Source organism: Cnephaeus nilssonii, assembly GCF_951640355.1.
Source record: "Cnephaeus nilssonii genome assembly, chromosome: 4".
Classification (NCBI taxonomy): domain Eukaryota; kingdom Metazoa; phylum Chordata; class Mammalia; order Chiroptera; family Vespertilionidae; genus Cnephaeus; species Cnephaeus nilssonii.
Genome location: NC_137075.1, coordinates 25,234,392 through 25,261,679, shown reverse-complemented (window position 1 = coordinate 25,261,679; position 27,288 = coordinate 25,234,392). Strand labels below are relative to the sequence as shown.

The window sequence follows — 27,288 nt, the reverse complement described above, 5'->3', positions numbered from 1 at the left end:
TATGCAAATCAACCCGCCATCTTTGGTGGGTTAATTTGCATACTCACTCCTGATTGGCTGTGGGTGTTGTGAAGGTACGGTCAATTTGCATCTTTCTCTTTTATTAGTGTAGATATGTTTTTGAGCACCAGCTGTACTAAGCAAGAGGAAGATGGTATTTAGTTGGGGAGATAGGATAGAAGCATAAGAAAGATAAACAATCACACAGGATAACATTTATTATCAGATGCTGGAGGAGATTAGTAGAGGGAATGGTTATGGAGAGCTGGGTTTGGAGGCTGCCATGGATGAAGGGAATTTATATAAGCAGAGAGGAAGCTGGGAATAGCCTTCTACTTCACTGTAAAATGGAGATAGTACTTGCCTCATAGGATTACTCTAAGGATTCAATGAAATACAATATCTTTAAAGTATCTGTGCAATGCTGCATGACACATAATGTAATTGCTATTTTTGTTACTCTTCTAGGCTGAATATAGTGTGGTTCCTTCTGTCATCTTTAAATTCATTCCTTCACAGATGCCTGACTATCCCTTTAACTGGGAGATAACACGTCGTTTTCATCTTAAATAACAGCTGGTTACCTGAAACATAATGTTTAAAAAATTCCGAGTCCATACTTGGCTTAAGCAGGAAAGAATGTGATCAGTTAGTGATGCGAAGTCAGGTGTAAGGTGGGCTGGAGGCCAGGAATAGTGGTGTATAAGTTGTTGGAATAACAGTATGTAAAGCGAGTATTTATCATCAGTACCTAAAGTCCCATTATTGCCTATTTTTTTTTCTAGTCTTCCTTTCACTTCTTCCTGTTACATTCTACAATAGAAACTGGCAAGTATTCAGGAGTAGGGTGCCAAATTTGTCTCTATATGTCTAGTTACTCAGTAAATATTTTTTGAGTGATTAACTAAGTGAAGAAAATGTTAGCCTTAGAGTAGAGAAGACTCTGAGATATGATCCCAACATTTAAAAATACTTTGATCCTCTACAAAGCTTAAGTTCTCAATGTGGTTTACTTTTTTTTAAAATTTCTTTATTGATTAAGGTGTTACATATGTGTCCTTATTCCCCCATTATCCCCCCACCACCTCCACTTATGCCCTCCCCCCTCTCCCCCTGGTTGTGGTTTACTTTTATCAGGTTATTTTCCTAATGGAAACCACCCACGTGAGACAATGAGAATCTTGTTTAGGGAAGAGATGGGCTAGAACAGAAAGGGGCAGTTTTTATTAGGAAAGAGGTTGGATTTTAAGAAATGTATGTCTGAATGGCTTTCAGCTTTGAGATGGGTGGGTGCCAGGGATGGGATAATAGGGTTCCAGGCTGGTACAAAAAGGGGAAAGTATGGTGAAGATAAATGACATTTTAATATTAACAGTGATAGGTGCATACTTGTAAAAACACTAGAAAATTTTCTTCATCGTCTTACTTTCTGCTCCATTCTCTAATATTCTACATGCCCTACTTTCCACTCCTAGAAACAGTATTATAATATTGCCTTTGACTGTCCAGGTTGGCACTTGAGTTTTGATCTTTCTCATTCTCCCATCTTTACTCACCTTCCCTGTACTCACCTTCTTTTATTCTACTTCCCTTCGTTTATTTTCTTTTATTCTAGGAACACAGGTGGGGGTATTCTAAACCTTTCCTGGGTGCTATTAATAGGTGGAACTACATTGTCATACCCAGTTACTTGACATTTTTCTGAAAGAACAATAGTGGATGCAACTTCCTTCTTGCATCTGATTTTCCATAAGAAAGGGTCTTGGTTTCAGAAAGAAAGGAAAGAATAGGAAAATGGATGGTGAGAAAGTGAAATTACAGAATTTGCACTGGCTGTCCTTCCCTACTTTGTTGTTGTTGTTAATCCTCACCCGAGGATATTTTTTCCATTGATTTTTAGAGTGAATGGAAGAGAGAGGTAGAGTCAGAGAGAAACATGGATGTGAGAGAGACACATTGATTGGTTGCTCCCACCAGGGATTGAGCCTGCAACCGAGGTATGTGCCCTTTACTGGAATCAAACCCTTGATCCTTCAGTCTGTGGGCTGTTCCTCAACCACTGAATCAAACCGCGAGGGCTGTCCTTTCCTACTTTTTAAAAGTTCTTTACCTTTGAGTAATGTGGATAAAGGTTTGTTTTTATAAAACTGTTTTATTAATTTACTCTGTTTAAATATTCCTTAAAATTCATGAAATGAAATTGCATATTCTTGGCTACACTCTCTATCTTCATTTTTAAAAATGGACTTAATGTCTCTAGTTATATGATTTTAATTTATAACTTTTTAAAACATATATTTCTGAACCTTGATGTTCAACTATATTTAAAACTCTTCTTTTCATTTTGGAGCCAGGGAATAGAGTAGAAAGTACAGAGGTGCTTTAGGCTTACTGTGAATACCAAGTAAATGGAAATGTCCACTACTTAACAATGGGATCACCACAGAAAGATCTGATTCTAGATCAGAGTTATCTTTGATGTCAACTTTAAAGCAGCCTTTCTTATGCCTATTTCCTTTTTACCTAGCTTTTCAGTTTGACTTGGTCACAATATCTATTCTATATTTAACTAATTCTATTTATAATTAATTTATAATATAAAAGTAGTCTCAAAATCTGTTTGAAATCTGCTGGTGACATTCAATCCATTAATTAAATTCACACCTGTTAGGACGCTAGATCTTTGTGGTAACAGAGTGAGGAGGATTCAACAGAGAGTCATTCATTCGGTGAGTGGCATTGTGGCAACTGAACTGGTTTTACTTGCAGTAAGAATCTCTTGTGCTTCAATGGATGAGCTATCATGGAGATACAATGAGGTAGGAAATAATGATCTGTGTCATGATACCTTCAGCTAATGATGTTCTCTTCAAAATGTTGTTACAAGGCAGTTTCTAGGTAAACTTTCAAGCAGTAGTACTTCGTTAGTTTTTAAATAAGTTTATGTGGAGGAATTGCTGTGTACATTTTTAAAAATAACATTCTGTGGAAAAGAAACTAGTACCTATAATCATGAGTTGTTATTCATTCTTTCTCTATTAATTTAAAAGTTTGTCTTCAGCCTATGCCAACATTCAATTCTGATAATTTTATTATTTTAAGTAAAATGCGTTGGGGTATTATTAATTTTTTTACTGATACATAGGAGTAGATAATGAAGAATGTGCCTTTTTCTTTTTAATGTATATGCTGTATATATTTAGGAGTTCATGTATACTTTTCTCTGTTAAATTCTGAAGAAACATATTTAACAACATGACAGTGAATCTGCTTATATTGCTGAGCTTTCAGTTTATAATTTATTATTCATTAAACTACAAGAAATATTTAAAGTGCAATTTTTTGTGTGGATTGAGATTTAATAAAGATTGTTCCTTTACAGTGTTAGATATTTTGCTATTCAGTTTTGTGACCAGACTGTTGACTGTCCAGTGTCTTAGTCTCTTCAGGCTGCTATAACAAAAATACCATAGACTCTGACTTAAACCACAAACATTTTCCACAGTTCAGGAGGCTGGGAAGTCCACGATCAAGGCCCTAACAGATTCGATATCTGGCGAAGACCTGAGTCCTGGTTCATATGCAGTCAACTTCTCACTGTGTCCTTTGTGGCAGAAAATGCCAGAGAGCACTCTGGAGTCTGTTTTGTAAGAGCACTTACCCCATTCATGAGAGCTGCTCCCTCATGACCTAATCCCCTCCCACAGAGTCCACCTTCTAGTTCCATCACATTGGGGTTTAGTATTTTAACATAAGTCTTCCCAACATTGGTAGTTATTGGGGATATGTGCTGGACTTGTCCTTTGTTCTGGGTAGAGTGGAAAGAAATGGACAGATATAATAACAAAAGATTAGTCACAATTAAAGAAGAGGTTAGTTAACTGGAATGTAGATAAAAAGAAAATACCCAGAATACAGTACATAAAGAAAAGGGGGGAGGGGATGAAAATTTGAGAGACATGGAGGATAGCATCAGAAGGTCAAACATAGATCTAATTAAAGTTCTAGAAGGAGATAATGGAGAAAATATGATAGAGGCAATATTTAAGAGATAATAGTTAAGAATTTTCCAAGATAGAACTAAAATTCAGGACAATAGTATATGAGTTGGCCTGGGAAGGAGAGTGATGGATTTGAAGAATTCAAAGGGAAAAAAAGGAGAGGTATTGATTCATTTTACACATTTGTTTAAATTACTGGGAAATCATTGTAAGAATAGAAATGGACTGTATAATTTCTATTTTAAAAAAGGGAAAATGTAATGAGGAGAAGAATCTCAATAAAAAATAAGCCTACCAAAAACAAATTGAGGTGACGAGAAAATACAAAATAGAATAGTAGATATGAATTCAAATATCTCAGCAATATAAATATTATACAATTCTTCAGTTAAATAATAATATTGTAAGTGAAAAAAAATTAAAAGAAAAGCAAAATCTAGATAGGTTAAAGCTATTTATAACAGATATTCCTAAAACATAAAAATACACACAGGTTAAAGTTAAGGCAAAATGAAAGTGGGTGTAGTTATGTTAGTATCGGACAAAATAGACTTTAAAGCAAAAGTGTTACTGCAGGTAAATAATTATGACGTATAAACAAGCTTGTTCTAATGGCAATGTGTAGAAATTCTTTTTAAGCACATGTGGAACATTTGTAAAATTGACCATAAAACAGGCAATAAAGCAAGTTTCAATGAATTTTAAATATTGGTATCACATTCTCTAACTATTACACAATTAATTTAGAAATTTATTACAAAATGATAACTAAAGACATCTACACATTTGGAAATTAAAAACAATTTTAAATAACCCATGGTTGAAAGAAAAAGTAATAATGGAAATGAAAACCTGGGATAAAGCTAAAATAATATTTAAAATTATAGGAATAGTCTTAAATATTTATATTTAAAAAAGAAAGAAGGCTGAAAATAAATGAGTTAACTAGTTAACTTATTAGAACAATGCAATGAACCCAAAGAAACTAGAAGGAAGGATGTGGTTAAGAGGAGAAATTAAATGAATTAGAAAATAAAGATACAGTAGAGAGGACCAACAAAACAAAAAAATTGGCTTTTGAAAGGCTAATAAATTAGACAAAAGCCTGGCAAGGTAGAGGTTGTTTTTTTGTTTTGTTTTGTTTTTTAAAGGAGGGAAATCTGTAAATGTATTGGAAATAAAAAAGGGACTTAATAGATGCAACCATGGGTTTCAAGTATAAAAAAATGTTTGCATACCTTTATGCCAATACATTGGAAAATTTTGTTTATTAAGGCAATTCCTAGGAAAAAAAAACCCCACCAAAACAGTTTAGGAAGAAATAGAAAATCTAGATTATTACATACTTATTAAAGAAATAGAATCAATAGTTAAAAACCTTACCACAAAAATAGCAAGCCAACACTAAAGAAACTAATAATTACAATCTTATAAAAACTCATGCATGGAATTGAAAAATACATACTACTTCCCAACTTAGTTTATGAGACTAATAAAACTTTAGAAGGATAGAATAAAAAGGGAAAATTAAAGGTCAGCTTCCTAAACTAGGACTAAAGGGAATTTTATTTAATCTGATATAACATCTATATATATAAAAGCCTAAGTGACCGTCCGACCATTCTCTTGTTCGACCGGTAGCTATGACATGCACTGACCACCAGGGGGCAGACACTCAACGCACAGGCATAGAAACATGGAACAGACTGATGAATCTCAGAGAGAAGGGGGGTGGGGGGAGGGCGGGGAGAGATTAACTAAAGATCTTACATGCATACTAGAGGCCCGGTGCATGGATTCATGCACCAGTGGGGTCCCTTGGCTTGGCCTGTGGGCATCTGGCCAAATCTGGCAGGCCAACATCATCCGAGGGGTCCTGGAAAGTGAGAGGGTGCAAGCCAGGCCGAGGGACCCCACCGGTGCACAAATTTGTGCACCGGGCCTCTAGTATTTTAATAAAATTTACAGCAAGAATCATACTCAGTGGTGGACCATTAAAAGTCTTGCATTTAAAATTAGGAATAAGGCAAGGAGGCCTGATATCACAACATCATGCAGGCACTGTTAGTCTACAAACTAACACTTATGAATAAGGAGTTGAATAAAAGAAGCAAACTGTTATTATTTACAGGAATACCATTATTTACATAAAAAATTTAAACGTTTTGACAAATTATTAAAATGAAGAAAGGAATTTAGCAAGATGGCTAGTTATAAAATTAATGTATGAGAAAATGAAATTTAAAAAAAGAGAATTAGAATATGCAATTTTTTAAAATTCTTACCTGAGGATATGTTTTTTCCTTGATTCTAGAGAGAGGAAGGGAGAGGGAGAGACAGTGGGAGAAGCATCATTGTGATCAACTGGTTGCCTCCTGCACCCATCCCAATTGAACCTGGGAATTGAACCTGCAGCCTGGGTTTGTGCTCTGACAGGGAATTGAACTTGTGACCCTTTGTTGCATGGGATGACACTCTAACTATGGAGCCATACCAGCCAGGGCTAGAAAATGCAATTTTGAAAAAGATGCACATTCCTTAAAAAAATATAGGGCACCTTGTAACAAATCTAATAAAATTATACAAATCTTATGTGGAAAAAAATCTAAAGCTTTATTGAAAGACTAGAGGCCCAGTGCATGAATTTGTGCATGGGTGGGGTCCCTCGGGGTGGCCTGCGGAGATTGGGCCCCAGCTCGCGCCCCCAGCCTTACAGCCCCACAGCCCTGCCTGGCACCCCGCCTTGGCTTGGTGCCGCCCCTTCACCTGCACCAGCATCCCGCCTATGGGGCGATTGATCGGGGCTGGGCCCCCTGCCCAGCTCCCTCAGTGCCTGGGAGCTGGGCAGTGGCCCTGCCCCCCACCAGTCACTGGTCGCCATCTGCAGGGCTATTGGTTGGGACCGGGTCCACTGCCGCTGCTGCTGGTTTGCCCCCGCTTGCACCAGCCTTGGCCTGGTGCTGCCTGCTCGCCTGCTCACCTGCTCCACCATCCCACCGCTATCCCGCTCTCATTGGGTCCCATTAGGGCTGGCGGCACCTCCATTGCCTGCCGCTGCCAGCACCGCATCGCTGATGCCCGCCATGTTCTGCGCCGCTCCCTCGTGGTCAGCGCACATCATAGTGAGTGGTCGAACTCCTGGTCTCCCGGTCTAACGACCACCCGAGGGGACAATTTGCATATTAGGCTTTTATTATACAGGATTTTAAAGATGTCAGTAAATGGAGAAACAAATGATGTTCATAGATAGGAAAATCTGAAATTTATAAAGGTATCATTTCTCTTAATAGTCTTGCAAAATCAATAAAAATTCCACTTGACCAAGTTGAATTTATAATTTATAAATATGAGCAAAGGGCCATGAACAGGTAAGATACTTCTGAAAAGAGAGACTTGCTCTTCTAGATAGAAGGACTTAAGCTACAGTACTATATACCCTGTTTCATGTTGGCTCAAGGATAGACAAATATACTAGTGGAACTGAATAAAGAGCTAGAAACAGAATTACACGTATATGAAAACTTGATTTTCCTATATATCAAATAGCAGTGTTATGGTCATCATGTTATACATTATATACCTAGTACTTATTTATTTTATAACTGGAAATTTGTGCCTTTGTGATCAACCTCCTCCTATTTTCCCTCCCTGACCTTCCACCTCTGTTAACCATAAGTGAGATCTCTTTCTATGAGGTTTTTTTTTTTCCACTTTTTTTTATTAAGGTATTATATGTGTACATATCTTACCATTGTCCCCCCCACCCCACACCCATACATGCCCTCACCCCCCAGAGTTTTGTTTCCATTGTTTATGCTTATATGCATGCATACAAGTCTTTCGGTTGATCTCTTATCTCCCCCACCTCTCCCTAACTTTCTCCCTATAATTTGACAGTCTGTTTGATGCTTTACTGTCTCTGTATCTATATTATTGTTCATCAGTTTATAATGTTCTTTATTATCCATAAATGAGTGAGATCATGTGGTATTTTTCTTTCATTGACTGGCTTATTTCACTTAGCATAATGTTCTCCAATTCCATCCAGGTTGCTGCAAATGATGAGAATTCCTTCTTTTTTTATGGCAGCATAGTATTCCGTTGTGTAGATGTACCACAGTTTTCTGATCCAGTCATCTGCTGACGGGCACCTAGGCTGTTTCCAAATCTTAGCTATGGTGAATTGCGCTGCTATGAACATAGGGGTGCATATATCCTTTCTGATTGGTGTTTCTAGTTTCTTCGGATATATTCCCAGGAGTGGGATTACTGGGTCAAATGGGAGTTCCATTTTCAGTTTTTTGAGGAAACTCCATACTGTTCTCCACAGTGGCTGCACCAGTCTGCATTCCCACCAGCAGTGCACGAGGGTTCCTTTTTCTCCGCATCCTCGCCAACACTTGTCGTTTGTTGATTTGTTGATGATAGCCATTCTGACAGGTGTGAGATGGTACTGCATTGTTGTTTTGATTTGCATCTCTCGGATAATTAGTGACTTTGAGCATGTTTTCATGTGTCTCTTGGCCTTCCTTCTGTCTTCTTTTGAAAAGATTCTATTTAGGTCCGTTGCCCATTTTTTTTATTGGATCATTTATCTTCCTTTTATTAAGTTGCATAAGCTGCCTGTAGATGTTGGAGATTAAACCTTTATCAGTGATAGCATTTGCAAATATGTTCTCCCATAGAGTGGGCTTTCTTATTGTTTTGTTGGTGGTTTTTTTTTTTTTGCTGTAAAAAAGCTTTTTATTTTGATGTAGTCCCATTTGTTAATTTTCTCTTTAGCTTCCATTGCCCTAGGGGCAGTGTCAGTGAAGAAGTTCTTTTGGCATATGTCTGAGATTTTGTTGCCTGTGGATTCCTCTAGTATTTTTATAGTTTTCTGTGTTATGTTTAAGTCCTGTATCCATTTTGAGTTGATTTTTGTGTATGGTGTAAGTTGGTGATCTAGTTTCATTTTTTTGCATGTATCTGTCCAATTTTCCCAACACCATTTATTGAAGAGACTGTCTTGACTCCATTGTATGTTCATGCCTCCTTTGTCAAATATTAATTGAGCATAGTGGTTTGGGTTGATATCTGGATTCTCTATTCTGTTCCATTGATCTATATGTCTGTTCTTGTGCCAGTACCAGGATGTTTTGAGAACTGTGGCTTTGTAATACATCTTGAGGTCTGGTATTGAGATCCCTCCTACTTTCTTCTTCTTTCTCAGGATTGCTGTGGCTATTCGGGGTCTTTTTTTTATTCCAGATGAATTTTTGGAGAGTTATTTCTAGGTCTGTGAAATATGCTGTTGGTATTTTGATGGGAAGTGCATTGAATCTGTAGATTGCTTTGGGTAGTATGGACATTTTGATGATGTTGATTTTACCAATCCATGAACATGGTATGTTCTTCCATTTGTTTATGTCCTCCTCTATCTCTTTTTACAGTGTTGTGTAGTTTTCTGTGTATAGGTCTTTTACCTCCTTAGTTAAGTTTATTCCTAGGTATCTTAGTTTTTTTGGTGTGATGGTAAATGGGATTGCTTTTTTAGTCTCTCTTTCTGTAAGTACACTATTGCTGTATAGAAATGCCATAGATTTCTTGGCATTAATTTTGTATCCTGCTACATTGCCGAATTCATTTATTAAGTCTATTAGTTTTTTGATGGAGTCTTTTTTGCAGTAGGCTTGTAGAGCTTTTGGGTTTTTTATGTACAATATCATGTCATCTGCAAATAAGGACAGCTTCACTTCTTCTTTTCCAATTTGGATGCCTCTTATTTCTTCTTCTTGCCTAATTGCAATGGCTAATACTTCCAGTACGATGTCAAACAGGAGTGGTGAGAGAGGGCATCCCTGTCTTGTTCCTGTTCTTAGGGGAAATGGTTTTAGTTTTTGCCCATTGAGTATGATGTTTGCTGTGGGTTTATCATATATAGCTTTTATTATGTTGAGGTATGATCCTTCTATTCCCACCTTGTTGAAAGTTTTTATCAAGAAAGGGTGTTGGATTTTGTCAAATGCTTTTTCTGCATCTATTGATATGACTATGTGATTTTTATCTCTCAATTTGTTTATGTGATGTATCACGTTTATTGATTTGCGGATATTGTACCATCCTTACATTCCTCGGATAAATCCTACTTGGTCATGGTGTATGATCTTTCTGATGTACTACTGGAGCCGATTTGCTGGAATTTTGTTGAGGATTTTGGCATCTATGTTCATGAGGGATATTGGTCTGTAATTCTCTTTCATTGTGTTGTCTTTATCTGGTTTTGGTATTAGGGTGATTCTGGCTTCATAGAAGGAGCCTAGAAGTGTTCCTTCCTCTTGAATTTTTTGGAATAGTCTGAGGAGTATAGGTTTTAGTTCTTCCTTGAATGTTTGGTAAAACTCTCCTGTGAAGCCGTCTGGCCCTGGGCTTTTGTTTGCTGGAAGCTTTTTGATGACTGCTTCAATTTCTTCCATAGTTACTGGCCTGTTGAGCTATTTAGATTCTTCCTGATTGAGTTTTGGAAGGTTATATTTTTCTAGGAATATGTCCATTTCCTCCAGGTTGTCCAGTTTGTTGGAATAGAGTTGTTCGTAGTATTTTGTAACAATTCTTTGTATTTTGGTGGGGTCTGTTGTTATTTCACCACTTTCATTTCTGATTTTGTTTATTTGGGTCCTCTCTCTTTGCTTCTTGGTGAGCCTGGCTAGAGTTTCATCAATCTTATTTATCCTTTCAAAGAACCAACTCTTGGTTTTGTTGATCTTTTGTATTGTTTCTTTGGTCTCTATGTCGTTTATCTCTGCTCTGATCTTTATTATTTCTTTCCTTCTGCTTACACTGGGCTTTTCTTGTTGCTCTCTCTCTAACTCTTTGAGTTGTTGGGTTAGGTAATTTATTACCATTGTTTCTTGTTTTTTGCAGTAGGCTTGTAGAGCTATGAATTTCCCTCTCAGGACTGCTTTCAGTGTGTCCCATAGATTTTGGATTGTTGTGTTTTCATTGTCATTTGTTGCCATGATGGTTTTTATTTCTTCCTTGATGTCTTTGGTAACCCAGTCACTGTTTAATAGCATGCTGTTTCTTCTCCATGTGTTCGATTTCTTTGGATTGTTTTTATTGTAGTTGATTTCCAGTTTTATGCCGTTGTGACCTGAGAAGATACTTGATATGATTTCTATCTTCTTGTAATTTCTTTCACCAGGTTGGGGAAGTTTTCTGTCATTATTTCTTCAAATGGGTTTTCAATATCTTGCTCTCTCTCTTCTTCTGGAACCCCCATAATTTAGATGTTGGTACGCTTGAAGTTGTCCCAGAGGCTCCTTACACTATCTTCATATTTTTGGATTCTTTTTTCTTTTTTCTTTTCCGGTTGGGTGTTTTTTGCTTCTTTGTATTTCAAATCTTTGACTTGATTCTTGTGATCCTCTTGTCTGCTGTTGGATCTCTGTATATTATTCTTTATTTCAGTCAGTATGTGCTTAATTTCTGACTGGTCCTTTTCCATCTTTTTGGAATTCTCACTAAAATCCTTGAAAGTCTCACTAAGTCCCTTGGAGGTTTCCAGAAGATTCTTGAGTAACCTTCTAATTGTGGTTTTGAATTCTATATCCAGTAGTTTGCTTTCTTCAATTTATTTCCTTTGTGACATGTTTCTTTGTCTCTGCATTTTGGCTGCTTCTCTGTGTGTATTATAGGTGCACCCCTTTGTGGGCTATGTGCATAGTCTTGTAGTTGAGCCTTGATTGCTGTTGGTGTCACTTGGAGGAATTGACCTTCAGGCCAGTTGGCTGTAGGGACCAGCTGCGACTACAGTGGGAGAGCTGCTGTGCAGGAGACACCCTTATGGAGCAGGACTCGCTTCAGTGGAGCTTTGGTGCTCACTGAGTCTGCCCCTTGAGTATGTCACTTATGGATGTGAAGAGTTGTAATCTGGTATGATCTCACACTGAGCACTGGGTACACTGGCTCTTGGATCTCTAGGGAGGTGCAAAGTCAGCCACTGCCTGGGACCACCCATCAGGAGCTACACTGAGATCTGCAGATCCCCCATCTCTGTATGGGGTTTGGAAGTGTCCAGAGGAGGCCCAGGATGGTACTGTTGCTGGTTCTTGGGCCTTTTATTGATAGGTTTGGGGTTTCCTGACCCAGCTGCATCTTTTTTGACAGGTGTTTAGCCTGAAAGGACAGACCATTCATATGCAAAAGCCGTTGCCCACAGCTTGAGTGGGGTTGTAATTTGGGTGAGGCTGAGTTTCAGGGAATCACCAGGGCTGAGCAAACATAAATGGCTGCCAGTCAGCCCTGCGACAGGGGAGGTTCCAGCCCAGGAACAATGACCCGCTGCAAGCACTTCTGTCTGGAAGAAAGGCACCCCCGAGTTCAGTTTCTCCTCCTATGTGTCTGGGTCCCCAAGAGCCTTGCCCAGCACTGGAGCTCAGCGGGAACGGGAGCTTGTATATTCAGTCTGTGGTGCCGGCCTTTTAAGAGGAACAGCTGGGTCTCCACAGCCTCTGTGTCACTGAGCCCCAATGCACACTGGTTTTTACTGCCCATAGTTCTTACTGCCTGTAGGGACTTCTTTTCTCAGCTCTGCCACCCTGCGCTGGGCTTCTGGTGTGGGGGTGGGACCCCTTGCTCCTCCTGTGGCCTCCACAGAGGTGGTCTCCCTCCCAGTTAATAAGGTGGCCCAGGTGGGTACATGACCAGCCCGTTCCCTGCTTTCTTCTTTACTTCTCTAGTTGTAGTGCTTCCATTCAGCCAGCATTCCAGTGTTTCTGGATGATGGTTGTTCTGTATTTTAGTTGTAATTTTGATGTGGTTGTGGGAGGCAGTGAGTATAGGCATTTGCCTATGCTGCCATCTTGGTTCTCTCCCATTTTGAATTTTTTAAAAATATTTTTTTATTGATTTCAGAGAAGAAGGAAAGGGAAAAAGAGATAGAAACATCAAAGACGAGAGAAAATCATTGATCGGCTGCCTCCTCTACGCTCCCTATGGGAGATCGAGCCTGCAACCTGGGCTTGTGTCCTGCTTGGAATTGAACCGTGACCCCCTGGTTCATGGGTCAACACCCAACCACTGTGCCACAATGCCCAGGCTCATTTTTAAATTTATTTGGATCTCTCATGCTGTTTTCTATATTGGTTGTATCAATTGACAATCTCACCAACAGTGCACAGGGGTTCCCTTTTCTCCACATCCATGCCACCATTTGTTATCTCTTGTCTTTGATGATGACCATTCAAACAGATGAGGTGATATCTCATTGTGGTTTTAATTTACATTTCTCTAATGACTAGTGAGTTTGAGCATCTTTTCATGTACCTGTTGGCCTGTTGTACTAGTATATCTTTGGAGAAATGTCTGTTCGGGTCCTTTGCCCATTTTTAAATTGGATTGATTGGGTTTTTTTTGCTGTTGAGTTGTGTGAGTTCTTTATATATTTTGGATATTAACCCTTTATCTGATATATGATTTGTAAATATTTTTCCCCATCACATAGGCTTTTGTTTTCACTTTGTTTAGGGTTTCTTTTGCTGTTCATAAACTTTTTGGTTTGATGCAGTCCACTTGTTTATTTTTTATTTTGTTGCATATGCTTTAAATCTCATATCCAACAAATAATTACCAAGGCCCATGTCAAGGAGCTTTATTCCTATACTAGAGGCCCAGTGCACAATTAAATCATACGTGTGTAGGGTCCCCTAGGCCTAGCCTGCCATCAGGACCATGTCCACCGCCCCGCGACGCCTCCCATGTTCCGCAGGCGCTGCCGGCACTCCGCCCCGCAATGCCTCGCATGCTCCACAGACGCTGCCGGTGCCCCGCCCCACAACACCTTGCACGCTCTGTGGATGCTGCCTGCGCCCCGCAACTCTTCGCAGACTCTGCCGGCACCCCACTATGCTCCATGGATGCAGCCAGCGTCCCGCGACGCTCCACTGATGCTTCCGGCGCCCTGGGGGGGTCGGGGGTGGGGTGGGTCCGAGAGGTGTTCTAGCACGGCATCACGACCACATGCGTTTTATGATATAGATTGTTTTCTAGGAGTTTCATGGTTTTGGGTTTGTGAGTGGTGTAAGATATGGCCCAGTTTTATTCTTTTACATGCGAATATCTAAATATCCCAGTACCATTTATTGAAGAGACTGTCTTTTCTCTATTGAGTATTCTTGGCTCCCTTGTCAAATATCAGTTGACTGCATATGCCTGGGTTTATTCCTGGGCTTCTGATTCTGTTCCATTGGTGTGTTTGTCTCTTTCACATTTTTTTTTTATTGTGGTCAAATACACATAACATAAAATTTACCAAGTGGAGCCATACAGTGCAGAGCGGTTCCACTTTCTCTTTATTCTCACCTCACTTGTTATTTTCTGGGTGCTTTGTTTTGTTTTGTTTTTTGGATGGTAGCCACTCTAATAGGTGTGAGGTAGTATCTTGTAATTTTGATTTGCATTTTTCCTAATGATTAGTGATGTGCTTATTGGTCATTTGTATATCTTCTTTGGAGAAATGTCTATTCACTTCCTTTGCCCATTTTTTATTTTTATTTTTCATTTTTATTTTTTTTTTATTTTTTTACTGTTTGTTGAATTTTAGGAGTTCTCTGTTCTTACAAGATATATGATTAGCAAATCTTTTCTTCAATCCACTGGCTTGCCTTTTAAAAAATGCTTTTATTCATTTCACAGAGAGAAAGGGAAAGGGAGAGAGAGATTGATACCTCAAAGATGAGGGAGACATCAATCGGCTGCCTCCTGCATGCCCCCTGCAATACTGGGGATTGAGCCAGCAACCTGGGCATGTGCCCTGAACTGGAATCAAACCATGACCTTCTGGTTCATGGGTCAATGCTCAACCTCTGAACCACACCGGGCGGGCATGTGGCTTGCCTTTTCATCCTGTTGATATTATCTTTCAATACACATTTTAAAATTTTCATGAACTCCAATTTGTCTATCGTTGCTTTTGCTGCTTGTGCTTTTGGTGTCACATTCAAGAAATAATTGCTAAACACAATGATAAGAAGCTTTTGCCTTATGTTTTCTTCTAAGTTGTATAATTTTAGTTCTTAGGTGTTTGATCCATTTTAACTTAATTTTTTGTGTGTGTATAGTTCTTTATTCTTTTGCACGTGAATCAAGTTTTCCCAGAACCATTTGAAAAGAGCATCCTTTCCACACTGAATGATCTTGCCACTGCCCCTCCCCCCAAGTAAAAAATCCTTTGACTGTATACAGGTTAGGGCAAAAGTAGGTTTATAGTTATTTGTAAGGAAAATAATACAATAATGAATAAATAATAATACAAGAATAGACTCTGTGTTTTGCATACTCACAACTACTTTTGCCTCACCCAGTATGCTAAGGTTTATTTTTGAGCTCTCTATTCTATTCCATTGGTCTTTTTGTCTGTCTTTATGCCAGTACCACACTGTTTTGATTACTGTAGTTTTGTAGTAAGTTTTTTAAAAAATATGTTTTTATTGATTTCAGAGAGGAAGGGAGAGGGAGAGAGAGATAGAAACATCAATGATGAGAATCATTGATTGGCTGCCTCATGCATGCCCCCTACTGGGGATCGAGTCCACAACCCGTGCATGTGCCCTTGACTGGAATCGAACCTGGGACCCTTCAGTCCCCAGGCCAATGCTCTATCCACTGAGCCAAACCAGCCAGGGCAGTAAGTTTTAACTCAGGAAGTATGAGTCCTCCCGTATTGTTCTTTTTTTTTTCCAAAATTGACTTGCCTATTTGGAATCCCTTGATTTTCCATATGAATTTCAGGATGGATTTTTCTATTTCTGTAAAAAATGTTATTGGGATTTTGATAGGATTGCATTGAATATGTATGCTTTGGGTAGTATTGACATCTTAACAATATTAAGTATTCCAGTTAGTGAACATGATACATGTTTCCTTTCATTATGTCTTCTTTAATTTGTTTCAATAATGTTTTGTAGTTTTCATTGTACATTTCAAAGAGTTTTCACTTCTTTGGTTATGTTAATTCTTTAGCATTTGATTTTTGATGCTCTTATAAATAGAATTGTTTTCATAATTTCCGTTTCAGATTGTTTATTATTAGTGCACAGAAATGCAACTGATTTTTGTGTATTGACTTTGTATCCTGCTACTTTGCTGAATTCATTTATTAGCTTTAATTTTGTTTTGTTTTTTTGTGTGTGGAACATTCATGGTTTTCTATATATAAGACTAGAGGCCCAGTGCACGAAATTCGTGCATGGGTGCGGTCCCTAGGCCTGGCCGGTGATCGAAGTGCGAGCATCTGGCGTGGAAGGGCAGGTCCCAGCTGATCTCTGGGCCCTGGGCAGCACCTCCACCTGAGTCATAGCACCCGAGTCCCCATGTGGAGATGCGGTGAGCCCTGGCATCCCAGGGGAGGGTACTAGGGGGAGTGAGAGCGAGCTCGGCAGACACCCCGCATTCTCACCACACCTCCGTCCCCGTCACCCCCGCCCCCAGGTAGCCGGCAAGAGGTTGCAGTGTGTCGCTGGCGCCCACCGTGTTCCACACCGTCCCCTGGTGGTCAGCGCACGTCATAGCGAGCAGTTGAATTCCCAGTTTCCCGGTTGAACTCCTGGTTGAACGACTGCCTGAGGGAACAATTTGCATATTAGCCTTTTATTATATAGGACTGGAGGCCCAGTGCACCAATTCGTGCACAAGTGGGGTCCCTCGGCCTGGCCGACGATTGGGGCCAATTGGGGCCACGGGAGGTTGGCCAGTGGGGGTCGGAGGGGCTGCGGGAGGTTGGCTGGCCGGGGTTAGGGGCTACAGGAGGTTGGCCAGTCGGGGGGGAAGGACCGCGGGAGGTTGGCTGGCCACAGGAGGTTGGCTGTGGGAGTGCACTGACCACCAGGGGGTAGCTCCTGCATTGAGCATCTGTCCCCAGGTGGTCAGTGCGCGTCATAGCTTATATACATAGATTATATCATCTGTGAACAGAGAGAACTTGACTTCTTCCTTTTCAACTTGAATCCCACTTATTTATTTTTATTTCCTAATTTCTCTGGCTATAACTTTCAATATCATGTTGAATAGAAGTGACCAAAGGGGATATCCTTGTCTTTTCCTTGTTCTTAAAGTGTGATGCTTTCATTTATGGCTTTTATTATATTGAGGTACAAAATAGAGTTTTCCTACTTTTTGGTGTTTGTATACTTTTCAAATTCTCCAAGTAAAGAAAAAATAAGAAATAGGGAGAACTGATTAGGTGAGTTTGTGTGTGCACATATGTGTAAGCATCTTAGATAAGCATGTTTATGTAATCTATATATGTGAACCAAATTGGTAGACAACATTACTTATTGAGGCTATTTTTAAAAGCATATATATATATGTAATCTATGTATCTATATATGTGAACAAAATTGGTGGACAACATTATTTATTGAGGTATTTTTAAAAGCATATTTGAAAATGCTAGATGAATTGTTCTCAAGAAAACAATATCTCACCTATTTTTAGATGTTACATCTATTGGAAGTATTAGTTTTATGCTTGGTAAATGTTTAAACTGTTGTAAATTGAGGTGAATTAGTTGGAGTTAAAAGAGCAGGAGTATGAGTAGTCTATTTGTATTTTAATTTGACACTTTGATGAGAACAAATCATTATGTTTATATATAATGACTCTTCTAAAAGAGATTTTTTTTTTTTTAAATTTCAGACAACCTAATGAAGCCTCTTTTGAATTATGGTATTGCTTGGTGAGCATATCTTTTGTACTTTATATATTTTTTCAGAATACTATTGATTAATTTATGTAAATGAGTTGTATTTTTGATTTACTGTTGTAGTATGTCTATGGGCTTCCTGGTTGAAGAGACTGCACCAGTTGTTTGGAGAGGCCTTATGGTAATGTCAGCCATTGAAAAACTGTTGAGGCAGGTAAGAAACTTGCATTGAGTATCATTTTATCATTGGCACACTGTGGTTAATGCAGCTGCTTTTTGGAGAGCTATTAAAATTTGCATTTAGGTTTCAGATGTTTTGCAAAAGAATCCAGTTGATAAGCTGAATGTATAATGAGTTATGTGGCGCTAAAATCAAATTTCACTGTTATGTGATTTAATCTTTCCCATTATTTACGAGTACTAAAAATCCAGTGTCTTATTTTATATTGTTCTGTTGCTCTGTTGAGGCTGCAGTAAGATGGGGAAATCTACTTTATAAGTAATCTGCCTTCTTTAGATTTATGGTTAATCTCATTGTGGCCAATATGAGTTATAAGGGCAGTGTAGAAATGACTCAGTGTAGAAAAAGTTATATAAACTATAGTGCTTCAGAACAAAATAAAATTTTGTTTTACCCTGAGTACATATGGCTATATATTTGTGTATGTAATATCTGCCCAATCAACTTCAATTAATTCTTAAGGAAGAGAACAGTTGATTGGATTATCTGAAAATATCAGAAGGGCTATATGTTATTTATAGAAATAAATTTTATTTTTTTCTTAGTAGCTGTAAATTTATTATATTCTAGGAAAATGTAGTAAGTAATTATTACATTTAATTATATTCTAGGAAAATGTAATAAGTAATTTGGATTTTCTCCACCTATTTACAGCAATTACCTCATATTCAGATTTTACTTTGGGTCAGGTACTATGCTATAGGTTGACAATTCTAATCATAGATATTCCTAATGTATATATTCATATTATATACGTATATATGTATACACACACACATCATATCTTATAAAACAGTAATATGCAAATTAACCATCACTCCGCGACAAAAATGGTGGCGCCCATGGCCACAAGATGGCGGCGCCCAGTCCTCTAATCCCTGCCGGAGTCCCCCAGTCCGCCCAGCCTTCGCAATGCAGGTTGTCCAGCTCGGAGGCGCCTGTGCCCCCACACCACGATTACGCCCAGCGGTGTCAGCCTGGGCTGGGGTCTCAGCCTGCGAGGGCACGCATCCCAATGGCACGATCCCCCTCCCAGCGGCCATAGCCTAGGCTGAGCCTAAGCCTGTGAGAGAGGCGCGCACCCCCATGGCGCGAACCCCTCCCAGCGGCCTTAGCCTGGGCTGAGTCTAAGCCTGAAAGGGCTTAAATCCCAATTGCACGATCCCCCTCCCAGCGGCCATAGCCTGTGATGGGGTCTCAGTGCGAGGGGCGCGCACCCCCACAGCACGATCGCCCTCCCCGCAGCCATAGCCTGGGCTGGGGTCTCAGCGTGCGAGGGCCGCGCACCCCCACAACGCGATCCCCCTCCCAGCAGCCATAGCCTGGGCTGGGGTCTCAGCGTGCAAGGGGGGCGCACCCCCACAGCCCGATCCCCCTCCCAGCAGCCATAGCCTGGGATGAGTCTAAGCCTGCGAGGGGCGTACACCCCCACAGCGCGATCCCCCTCCCCGCAGCCATAGCCTGGGCTGGGGTCTCAGCGTGTGAGGGGTGCGCACCCCCACAACGCGATCCCCCTCTCAACAGCCATAGCCTGGGCTGGGGTCTCAGCGTGCGAGGGCCGCGCACCCCCACAGCGCGATTCCCCTCCCAGCAGCCATAGCCTGGGCTGGGGTCTCAGTGCGAGGGGCGCGCACCCCCACAGCGTGATCCCCCTCCCCGCAGCCATAGCCAAAGCCTGGGGTCTCAGCGCCAGGGGTGTGCACCCCCACAGCGCGATTCCCCTCCCAGCAGCCATAGCCTGGGCTGGGGTCTCAGCGTGCGAGGGGCGCGCACCCCCACAGCCCGATCCCCCTCCCAGCAGCCATAGCCTGGGCTGGGGTCTCAGCCTGTGAAGGGTGCAATCCCCCTCCCAGCAGCCATAGCCTGGGCTGGGGTTTCAGTGCGAGGGGCGCGCACCCCCACAGCGCGATCCCCCTCCCCGCAGCCATAGCCTGGGCTGGGGTCTCAGTGGGAGGGGCGCGCACCCCCACAGCGCGATGCCCCTCCCAGCAGCCATAGCCTGGGCTGGGGTCTCAGCGTGCGAGGGGCGCGCACCCCCACAGCCCGATCCCCCTCCCAGCAGCCAAAGCCTGGGGTCTCAGCGTGCGAGGGCCGCGCACCCCCACAGCGCGATTCCCCTCCCAGCAGCCATAGCCTGGGCTGGGGTCTCAGCGTGCGAGGGGCGCGCACCCCCACAGCCCGATCCCCCTCCCAGCAGCCATAGCCTGGGATGAGTCTAAGCCTGCGAGGGGCGTACACCCCCACAGCGCGATCCCCCTCCCCGCAGCCATAGCCTGGGCTGGGGTCTCAGTGTGCAAGGGGCGCGCACCCCCACAGCCCGATCCCCCTCCCAGCAGCCATAGCCTGGGATGAGTCTAAGCCTGCGAGGGGCATACACCCCCACAACGCGATCCCCCTCCCAGCAGCCATAGCCTGGGCTGGGGTCTCAGCCTGTGAAGGGTGCAATCCCCCTCCCCGCAGCCATAGCCTGGGCTGGGGTCTCAGTGCGAGGGGCACGCACCCCCACAGCGCGATCCCCCTCCCAGCAGCCATAGACTTATCTGGGGTCTCAGAGTTTGAGGGACGTGCACCCCCCACGGCCTGATCCCCCTCCTAGCAGCCATAGCCTGGGCTGAGTCTAAACCTGCGAGGGGCACACACCCCCATGGCACGATCCCCCTCCCAGTGGCGGCAGTCTGTGGTCTCAACCACTGAGTCACACCAGCCAGGCAGATATGGAGAAGTCTTAAATGTTACTTTTTTTGTTACATATATTTTATTAATTTTTTACAGAGAGGAAGGGAAAGGGCTAGAGAGCTAGAAACATATATGAGAGAGAGACATTGATCAGCTGCCTCCTGCACACTCCCCACTGGGTATGTGCCCCTAACCAAGGTACATGTCCTTGACCAGAATCGAACCTGGGACCCTTGAGTCTGCAGGCCGATGCTCCATCCACTGAGCCAAACCAATTAGGTAGGGCTGTCCAATATGTTAAAGAAAAAACCCTATATAATAAAGAGGGAATATGCAGGGGAGGGCATTTGGGGGTGACCGGGTTGTCAGGGGAGGGCAGTTGGGGATGATTGGGCTGGCAGGGGAACAGTTAGGCATCGATCAGGCTTGCAGGGGAGTGGTTAGGGGGTGATCAGGTTTGCAGGCAGAAGCGGTTAGGGGCAATTAGGCAGGCAGGCAAGCAGTTGGGAGCCAGCACTTCCAGATTGTGAAAGGGATGTCTGACTGCCTGTTTAGGCCCGATCCCTGTAGGATCGGGCCTAAACAGGCAGTCAGACATTCCCCGAGGGATCCCAGATTGGAGAGGGTGCAGGTTGGGCTGAAGGACACCCCCTCCCCCAGTGCACGAATTTCGTGCACCGGGCCTCTAGTATATATATAATTATTTCCAGTTGTGAATCAAGTAGATGAAATATATCTTGAATTCTGAAACTCTTCTTTTTTCATTGTAACATCATGTCTTTCTTTTGCTGCTTGAGTCTGATAAATGTACTCTTCTGTCTCTGGACTCAGTGTCATCCTATTCCTAGTACATTTATTTAAGTCTCTTGGCTGCATCTCCTCCTCTTTTACACTCAGTTTTCAAAATAGGTTATTTCAGTTTTACTCTCAGCAACACCCTTTCTCTGCCAATTGCTTGTTGACCTTGAACTTGATTTGTGTTGGTAACAACCCCTCTTTCTCTTTTTTTAAGGAAATTCTAAGCAAATCTCAGTTCAGTTTATAATAAAAGTTAGAGTCAATAGAAAGTTGGAAACACCAAAAGGAAATATCTTATTTTGTTGTGAGAATGTTTTAAATATGAATTTCCCCCTTCTATATTAGTGTTATAATTCCCAACAGGAAATAATTTAAGAATTCCTCCCAAACCTTTATGAATGGCCACCGAAGGTAGAAATACTTCAGCTTTCCACAGTGTCCATAGACTTATTAGAGATTCAAGTCAGTGATAAGAGATACAGAGATACAATTTTTAAAAAACGCCCTGGCTGGGTGGCTCAGTTGGTTGGAACAATGTCCTTTACACCAAAAAGTTATAGGTTTGATTCCCAGTCAGGGCACATACCCAGGTTATGGGTTTGATCCCCGGTTGGGGTGCGTATAGGAGGCAACAGGTTGATGTTTCTCTCTCAAAATCAATAAAAGACATATCCTCAGGTGAGGATTAAAAGATAAAAAAAGAGATCCAGGCAAAGCTTCCAGCTCAGGGATGTAGCATCCTCATATTTATACCCATAGCCTATCCCCAGCCAGATGTTCATGAGTTCTCTCTTTTCTACTTCAGTGTGTCCTTTTTAAAATCACAGGGACCCTTTTAAATCTCAGATTCCAACAGGTGACAAAAGCATATTTGCTGGTGAGTGCTTGAGGGTGGCAGAGTGAGAGCATGTGTGCATGTGCCCTCAGGATAGGGGCAAAGGAAGTTTCGTGCAGAATTAGTGAGATTGAACCATTTAGCACGGCAAGCTCTTCCTCCTGGAACCTGCACCTTTCCTCTCCCCATTTTGTTTGCCCCAGGCTAGTCACCTTTACCTTTCTCTCTCCTAAGCTCCAAAGGCTCTTCTTTTGCCTCTAACTTTCTAAATAAACTTTCTCTTATTTAAAAAAATTCTGATAGTACAAATTAATTAGGCTTCAAAAAGGTTGTGTCTGATTTCAAACTTATATTTAGTACCTGCTTTTATAAATGAAGAAAATGGTTTGAGAAAAGAGGTGAAAGGATTAGAAGTCTGCAGGAACCAGAGTATATTATTATTATTGTTATTATTATTATTATTTTGTGGAGTGTTGGATAAGAGAGGAGGGGCAGGATCCCAATTCCATATTCAGTCAATGTCCTGCCATAACCCAACCTCTTTTATCTACTGCTGAATACTGTCAGAGAATCCAATCTAATAAAAGAATAATATGCAAATTGACCATCACTGCAACACACAAGATGGCTGCCCCCATGTGGTCAAAGATGGCCACCCCCATGTGAACACAAGATGGCTGGCAGGGGAGGGTAGTTGGGAGGAACCAGGCCTGCAGGGGAGGGCAGTTGGAGGCGACCAGGCCTGCAGGGGAGGGCAGTTGCGGGGGACCCAGGCCTGCAGGGGAGTGCAGTTGGGGGGGACCAGGCCTGCAGGGGAGGGCAGTTGGGGGAGACCAGACCTGCAGGGGAGAGCAGTTAGGGGGGACCAGGCCCACAGGAGAGGGCAGTTGGGGGCAACCAGGCCCGCAGGGGAGGATAGTTGGGTGGGACCAAGGCCTGCAGAGGAGGGCAGTTGGGGGGGACCAGGCCTGCAGGGGAGGGCAGTTGGGGATGACCAGGCCTGCAGGGGAGGGCAGTTGGGGGCGACCAGGTCTGCAGGGGAGGGCAATTAAGGGTGACCAGGCCTGCAGGGGAGGGCAGTTGGGAGAGACCAGACCTGCAGGGGAGAGCAGTTAGGGGGGACCAGGCCCACAGGAGAGGGCAGTTGGGGGCGACCAGGCCTGCAGGGGAGGATAGTTGGGTGGGACCAAGGCCTGCAGAGGAGGGCAGTTGGGGGGGACCAGGCCTGCAGGGGAGGGCAGTTGGGGATGACCAGGCCTGCAGGGGAGGGCAGTTGGGGGCGACCAGGCCTGCAGGGGAGGGCAGTTAAGGGTGACCAGGCCAGCAGGGGAGGGTAGTTGAGGGCGACCAGGCCTGCAGGGGAGGGCAGTTGCGGGGGACCCAGGCCTGCAGGGGAGTGCAGTTGGGGGGGACCAGGCCTGCAGGGGAGGGCAGTTGGGGGAGACCAGACCTGCAGGGGAGAGCAGTTAGGGGGGACCAGGCCCACAGGAGAGGGCAGTTGGGGGCAACCAGGCCCGCAGGGGAGGATAGTTGGGTGGGACCAAGGCCTGCAGAGGAGGGCAGTTGGGGGGGACCAGGCCTGCAGGGGAGGGCAGTTGGGGATGACCAGGCCTGCAGGGGAGGGCAGTTGGGGGCGACCAGGTCTGCAGGGGAGGGCAATTAAGGGTGACCAGGCCTGCAGGGGAGGGCAGTTGGGAGAGACCAGACCTGCAGGGGAGAGCAGTTAGGGGGGACCAGGCCCACAGGAGAGGGCAGTTGGGGGCGACCAGGCCTGCAGGGGAGGATAGTTGGGTGGGACCAAGGCCTGCAGAGGAGGGCAGTTGGGGGGGACCAGGCCTGCAGGGGAGGGCAGTTGGGGATGACCAGGCCTGCAGGGGAGGGCAGTTGGGGGCGACCAGGCCTGCAGGGGAGGGCAGTTAAGGGTGACCAGGCCAGCAGGGGAGGGTAGTTGAGGGCGACCAGGCCTGCAGGGGAGGGCAGTTGCGGACGACCAGGCCTGCAGGGGAGTGCAGTTGGGGGGGACCAGGCCTACTGGGGAGGGCAGTTGGGGGAGACCAGACCTGCAGGGGAGGGCAGTTGCGGCGGACCCAGGCCTGCAGGGGAGGGCAGTTGGGGGAGACCAGACCTGCAGGGGAGAGCAGTTAGGGGGGACCAGGCCCACAGGAGAGGGCAGTTGGGGGCAACCAGGCCCGCAGGGGAGGATAGTTGGGTGGGACCAAGGCCTGCAGAGGAGGGCAGTTGGGGGGGACCAGGCCTGCAGGGGAGGGCAGTTGGGAGAGACCAGACCTGCAGGGGAGAGCAGTTAGGGGGGACCAGGCCCACAGGAGAGGGCAGTTGGGGGCGACCAGGCCTGCAGGGGAGGATAGTTGGGTGGGACCAAGGCCTGCAGAGGAGGGCAGTTGGGGGGGACCAGGCCTGCAGGGGAGGGCAGTTGGGGATGACCAGGCCTGCAGGGGAGGGCAGTTGGGGGCGACCAGGCCTGCAGGGGAGGGCAGTTAAGGGTGACCAGGCCAGCAGGGGAGGGTAGTTGAGGGCGACCAGGCCTGCAGGGGAGGGCAGTTGCGGACGACCAGGCCTGCAGGGGAGTGCAGTTGGGGGGGACCAGGCCTGCTGGGGAGGGCAGTTGGGGGAGACCAGACCTGCAGGGGAGGGCAGTTGCGGCGGACCCAGGCCTGCAGGGGAGTGCAGTTGGGGGGGACCAGGCCTGCAGGGGAGATCAGTTGGGGGAGACCAGACCTGCAGGGGAGAGCAGTTAGGGGGGACCAGGCCCACAGGAGAGGGCAGTTGGGGGCGACCAGGCCTGCAGGGGAGGGCAGTTGCGGGGAACCCAGGCCTGCAGGGGAGTGCAGTTGGGGGGGACCAGGCCTGCAGGGGAGGGCAGTTGGGGGAGACCAGACCTGCAGGGGAGAGCAGTTAGGGGGGACCAGGCCCGCAGGAGAGGGCAGTTGGGGGCGACCAGGCCTGCAGGGGAGGATAGTTGGGTGGGACCAAGGCCTGCAGAGGAGGGCAGTTGGGGGGGACCAGGCCTGCAGGGGAGGGCAGTTGGGGGGACCAGGCCTGCAGGGGAGGGCAGTTGGGGACGACCAGGCCTGGAGGGGAGGGCAGTTGGGGGCAACCAGACCTGCAGGGGAGGATAGTTGGGGGGGACCAGGCCTGCAGGGAGGGCAGTTGCGGATGACCAGGCCTGCAGGGGTGGGCAGTTGTGGGCAACCAGGCCTGAAGGGGAGGATAGTTGGGTGGCACCAAGGCCTGCAGAGGAGGGCAGTTGGGGGCGAACAGGCCAGCAGGGGAGGACAGTTAGGGGCGAACAGGCCTGCAGGGGAGGGCAGGTGGGGACAACCAGGCTGGCAGGGGAGGGCAGTTAGGGTTTACCGGCCCAGCAGGGTAGGGCTGTTGGGGGTGACCAGGCCTGCAGGGGAGGGGTGTTAGGGGTGACTAGGCCGGCAGGGGAGCATTCAGGCGTCGATCAGGCTGGCAGGGGAGTAGTTAGGGGGTGATCAGGCTGGCAGGCAGAAGCAGTTAGGGGCAATCAGGCAGGCAGGCAGGGGAGCGGTTGGGAGCCAGCAGTCCAACTGCCCAGTGGGTTCGGGCCTAAACGGGCAGTCGGACATCCCTTTAAGGGTCCCAGATTGGAGGCTGGGCTGAGGGACAGGCTGGGCTGAGGGACACCCCCCACCCCCGTGCACGATTTTCGTGCACTGGTCCTATAGTATAGAATAATTGTGTTAATTGCCAACATTATATAATTTTTTTTTTAATTTCTTTATTGATGAAGGTATCACATATTTGTCCTCGTCCCCCCATTCCCATCCCACACCCCTCCCCACACATGCCCCCACCCCCCCTGTTGTCCTTAACCGCTGGTTAGGCTCATATGCCTGCACGCAAGTCCTTTGGTTGATCTCACCCTTTACCCCCACCCTTCCCTACCCTCCCCCTGAGGCCCGACAGTCTGATCCATGCCTCCTTGTTTCTGGGTCTGTTCTTGTTCATCAGTCTATGTTGTTCATTATTTCCCCTAGATGAGTGAGATCATGTGCTATTAGAAATACACTTATAAGAACCGAAAATGAGACAAGCAATAATGGTTATGGTGACAGGCAAATGAATCAGTGTGTAGTGAGTTTCTTTCTGGGCCAACAGTTCTTTTGAGACCCAATTTCAATGTCCAACAGTTCCTTATGTGTACATGTCAGCACTGACATTTCAGTTCTGGATGGTGGACAAATGGTGGTAATGCAGGTCCAACTCTGTCCGGTTTGGTCCTGGGCAATCTGCAGTGATGCACAGTTGCTAACTGCTAGTATGGGAAGGCCACATCAGCGTCTTCCGTCTCTGGACTGCTTCTCTTCTGTCTTCATGGCTGGAGTAGTCCTGTCGATTCCTCTCTTGCTGGAATCCACATGGTCTCTGAGTTGTTTTCTGAAAATATACAAACATATTCTCGACCAAAGGTTAATAAAGGAATATTTTCTATAAATTTGACTGGGGGTCCTTTTTCAAATTTGCCCAAATGATTTTCCTCTGGCTTGTTTTGTCACCTTGTGTGTTTTTCATGGGTGTCTTGCTTTTAGCCTTACAATTAATTTTCTAAAGTATTAATTTTCTAGATGTAATTTACTTACAGGATATTTTTCCTTACATGATATTCCTCTACTATCCCCTCCTTTTTTGATTTAAATGTTAGGAGGCTTTTGAAAATTTTATAATGTATTCTTGATGGCTTTTAAATTTTAATTTTTTGCACTATAATATAACTGTTTTAGGTTCATTATATGGTACACACTTTTATCATGAGATGAAGTACCAATAAAAATTTTAGTTGACTCTTTAGGAACACCTTTTTGTCTGGTACAATTAATTTTTCTAGAATATTCACTTGTTTCAACTTTATATAATTTTTGACTTTCCAATTCAGCCATGGTCTCAACACTTCAGTCATCTGATTTTATTTGTTCTTTTCAACATTTATCAAATGCTCAGGTTAAAAATATTTAGGGAATTTGATATCTGCTGGCAGAGGACCTACTGGAGATTTAGAGATTGGGCTGTCTGA

The 27,288-nt window shown here is 44.3% G+C and overlaps 1 protein-coding gene across 3 annotated transcripts in view; it reads left to right on the top strand.

The window, feature by feature from the left end:
• NUBPL (NUBP iron-sulfur cluster assembly factor, mitochondrial) overlaps positions 1-27,288 on the top strand; it is a 299,333-nt gene that overhangs the window by 86,407 nt on the left and 185,638 nt on the right. For all 3 annotated transcript variants that reach the window (XR_013813464.1, XM_079769915.1, XM_079769916.1), the window contains 2 exons: positions 17,676-17,715; positions 17,806-17,896. Coding sequence is in view for 2 of the 3 variants with exons in the window: in XM_079769915.1 (XP_079626041.1) it covers positions 17,676-17,715; positions 17,806-17,896 (131 nt within the window). In the remaining variant the exon portion in view is untranslated. The remainder of the gene's footprint in view (positions 1-17,675; positions 17,716-17,805; positions 17,897-27,288) is intronic.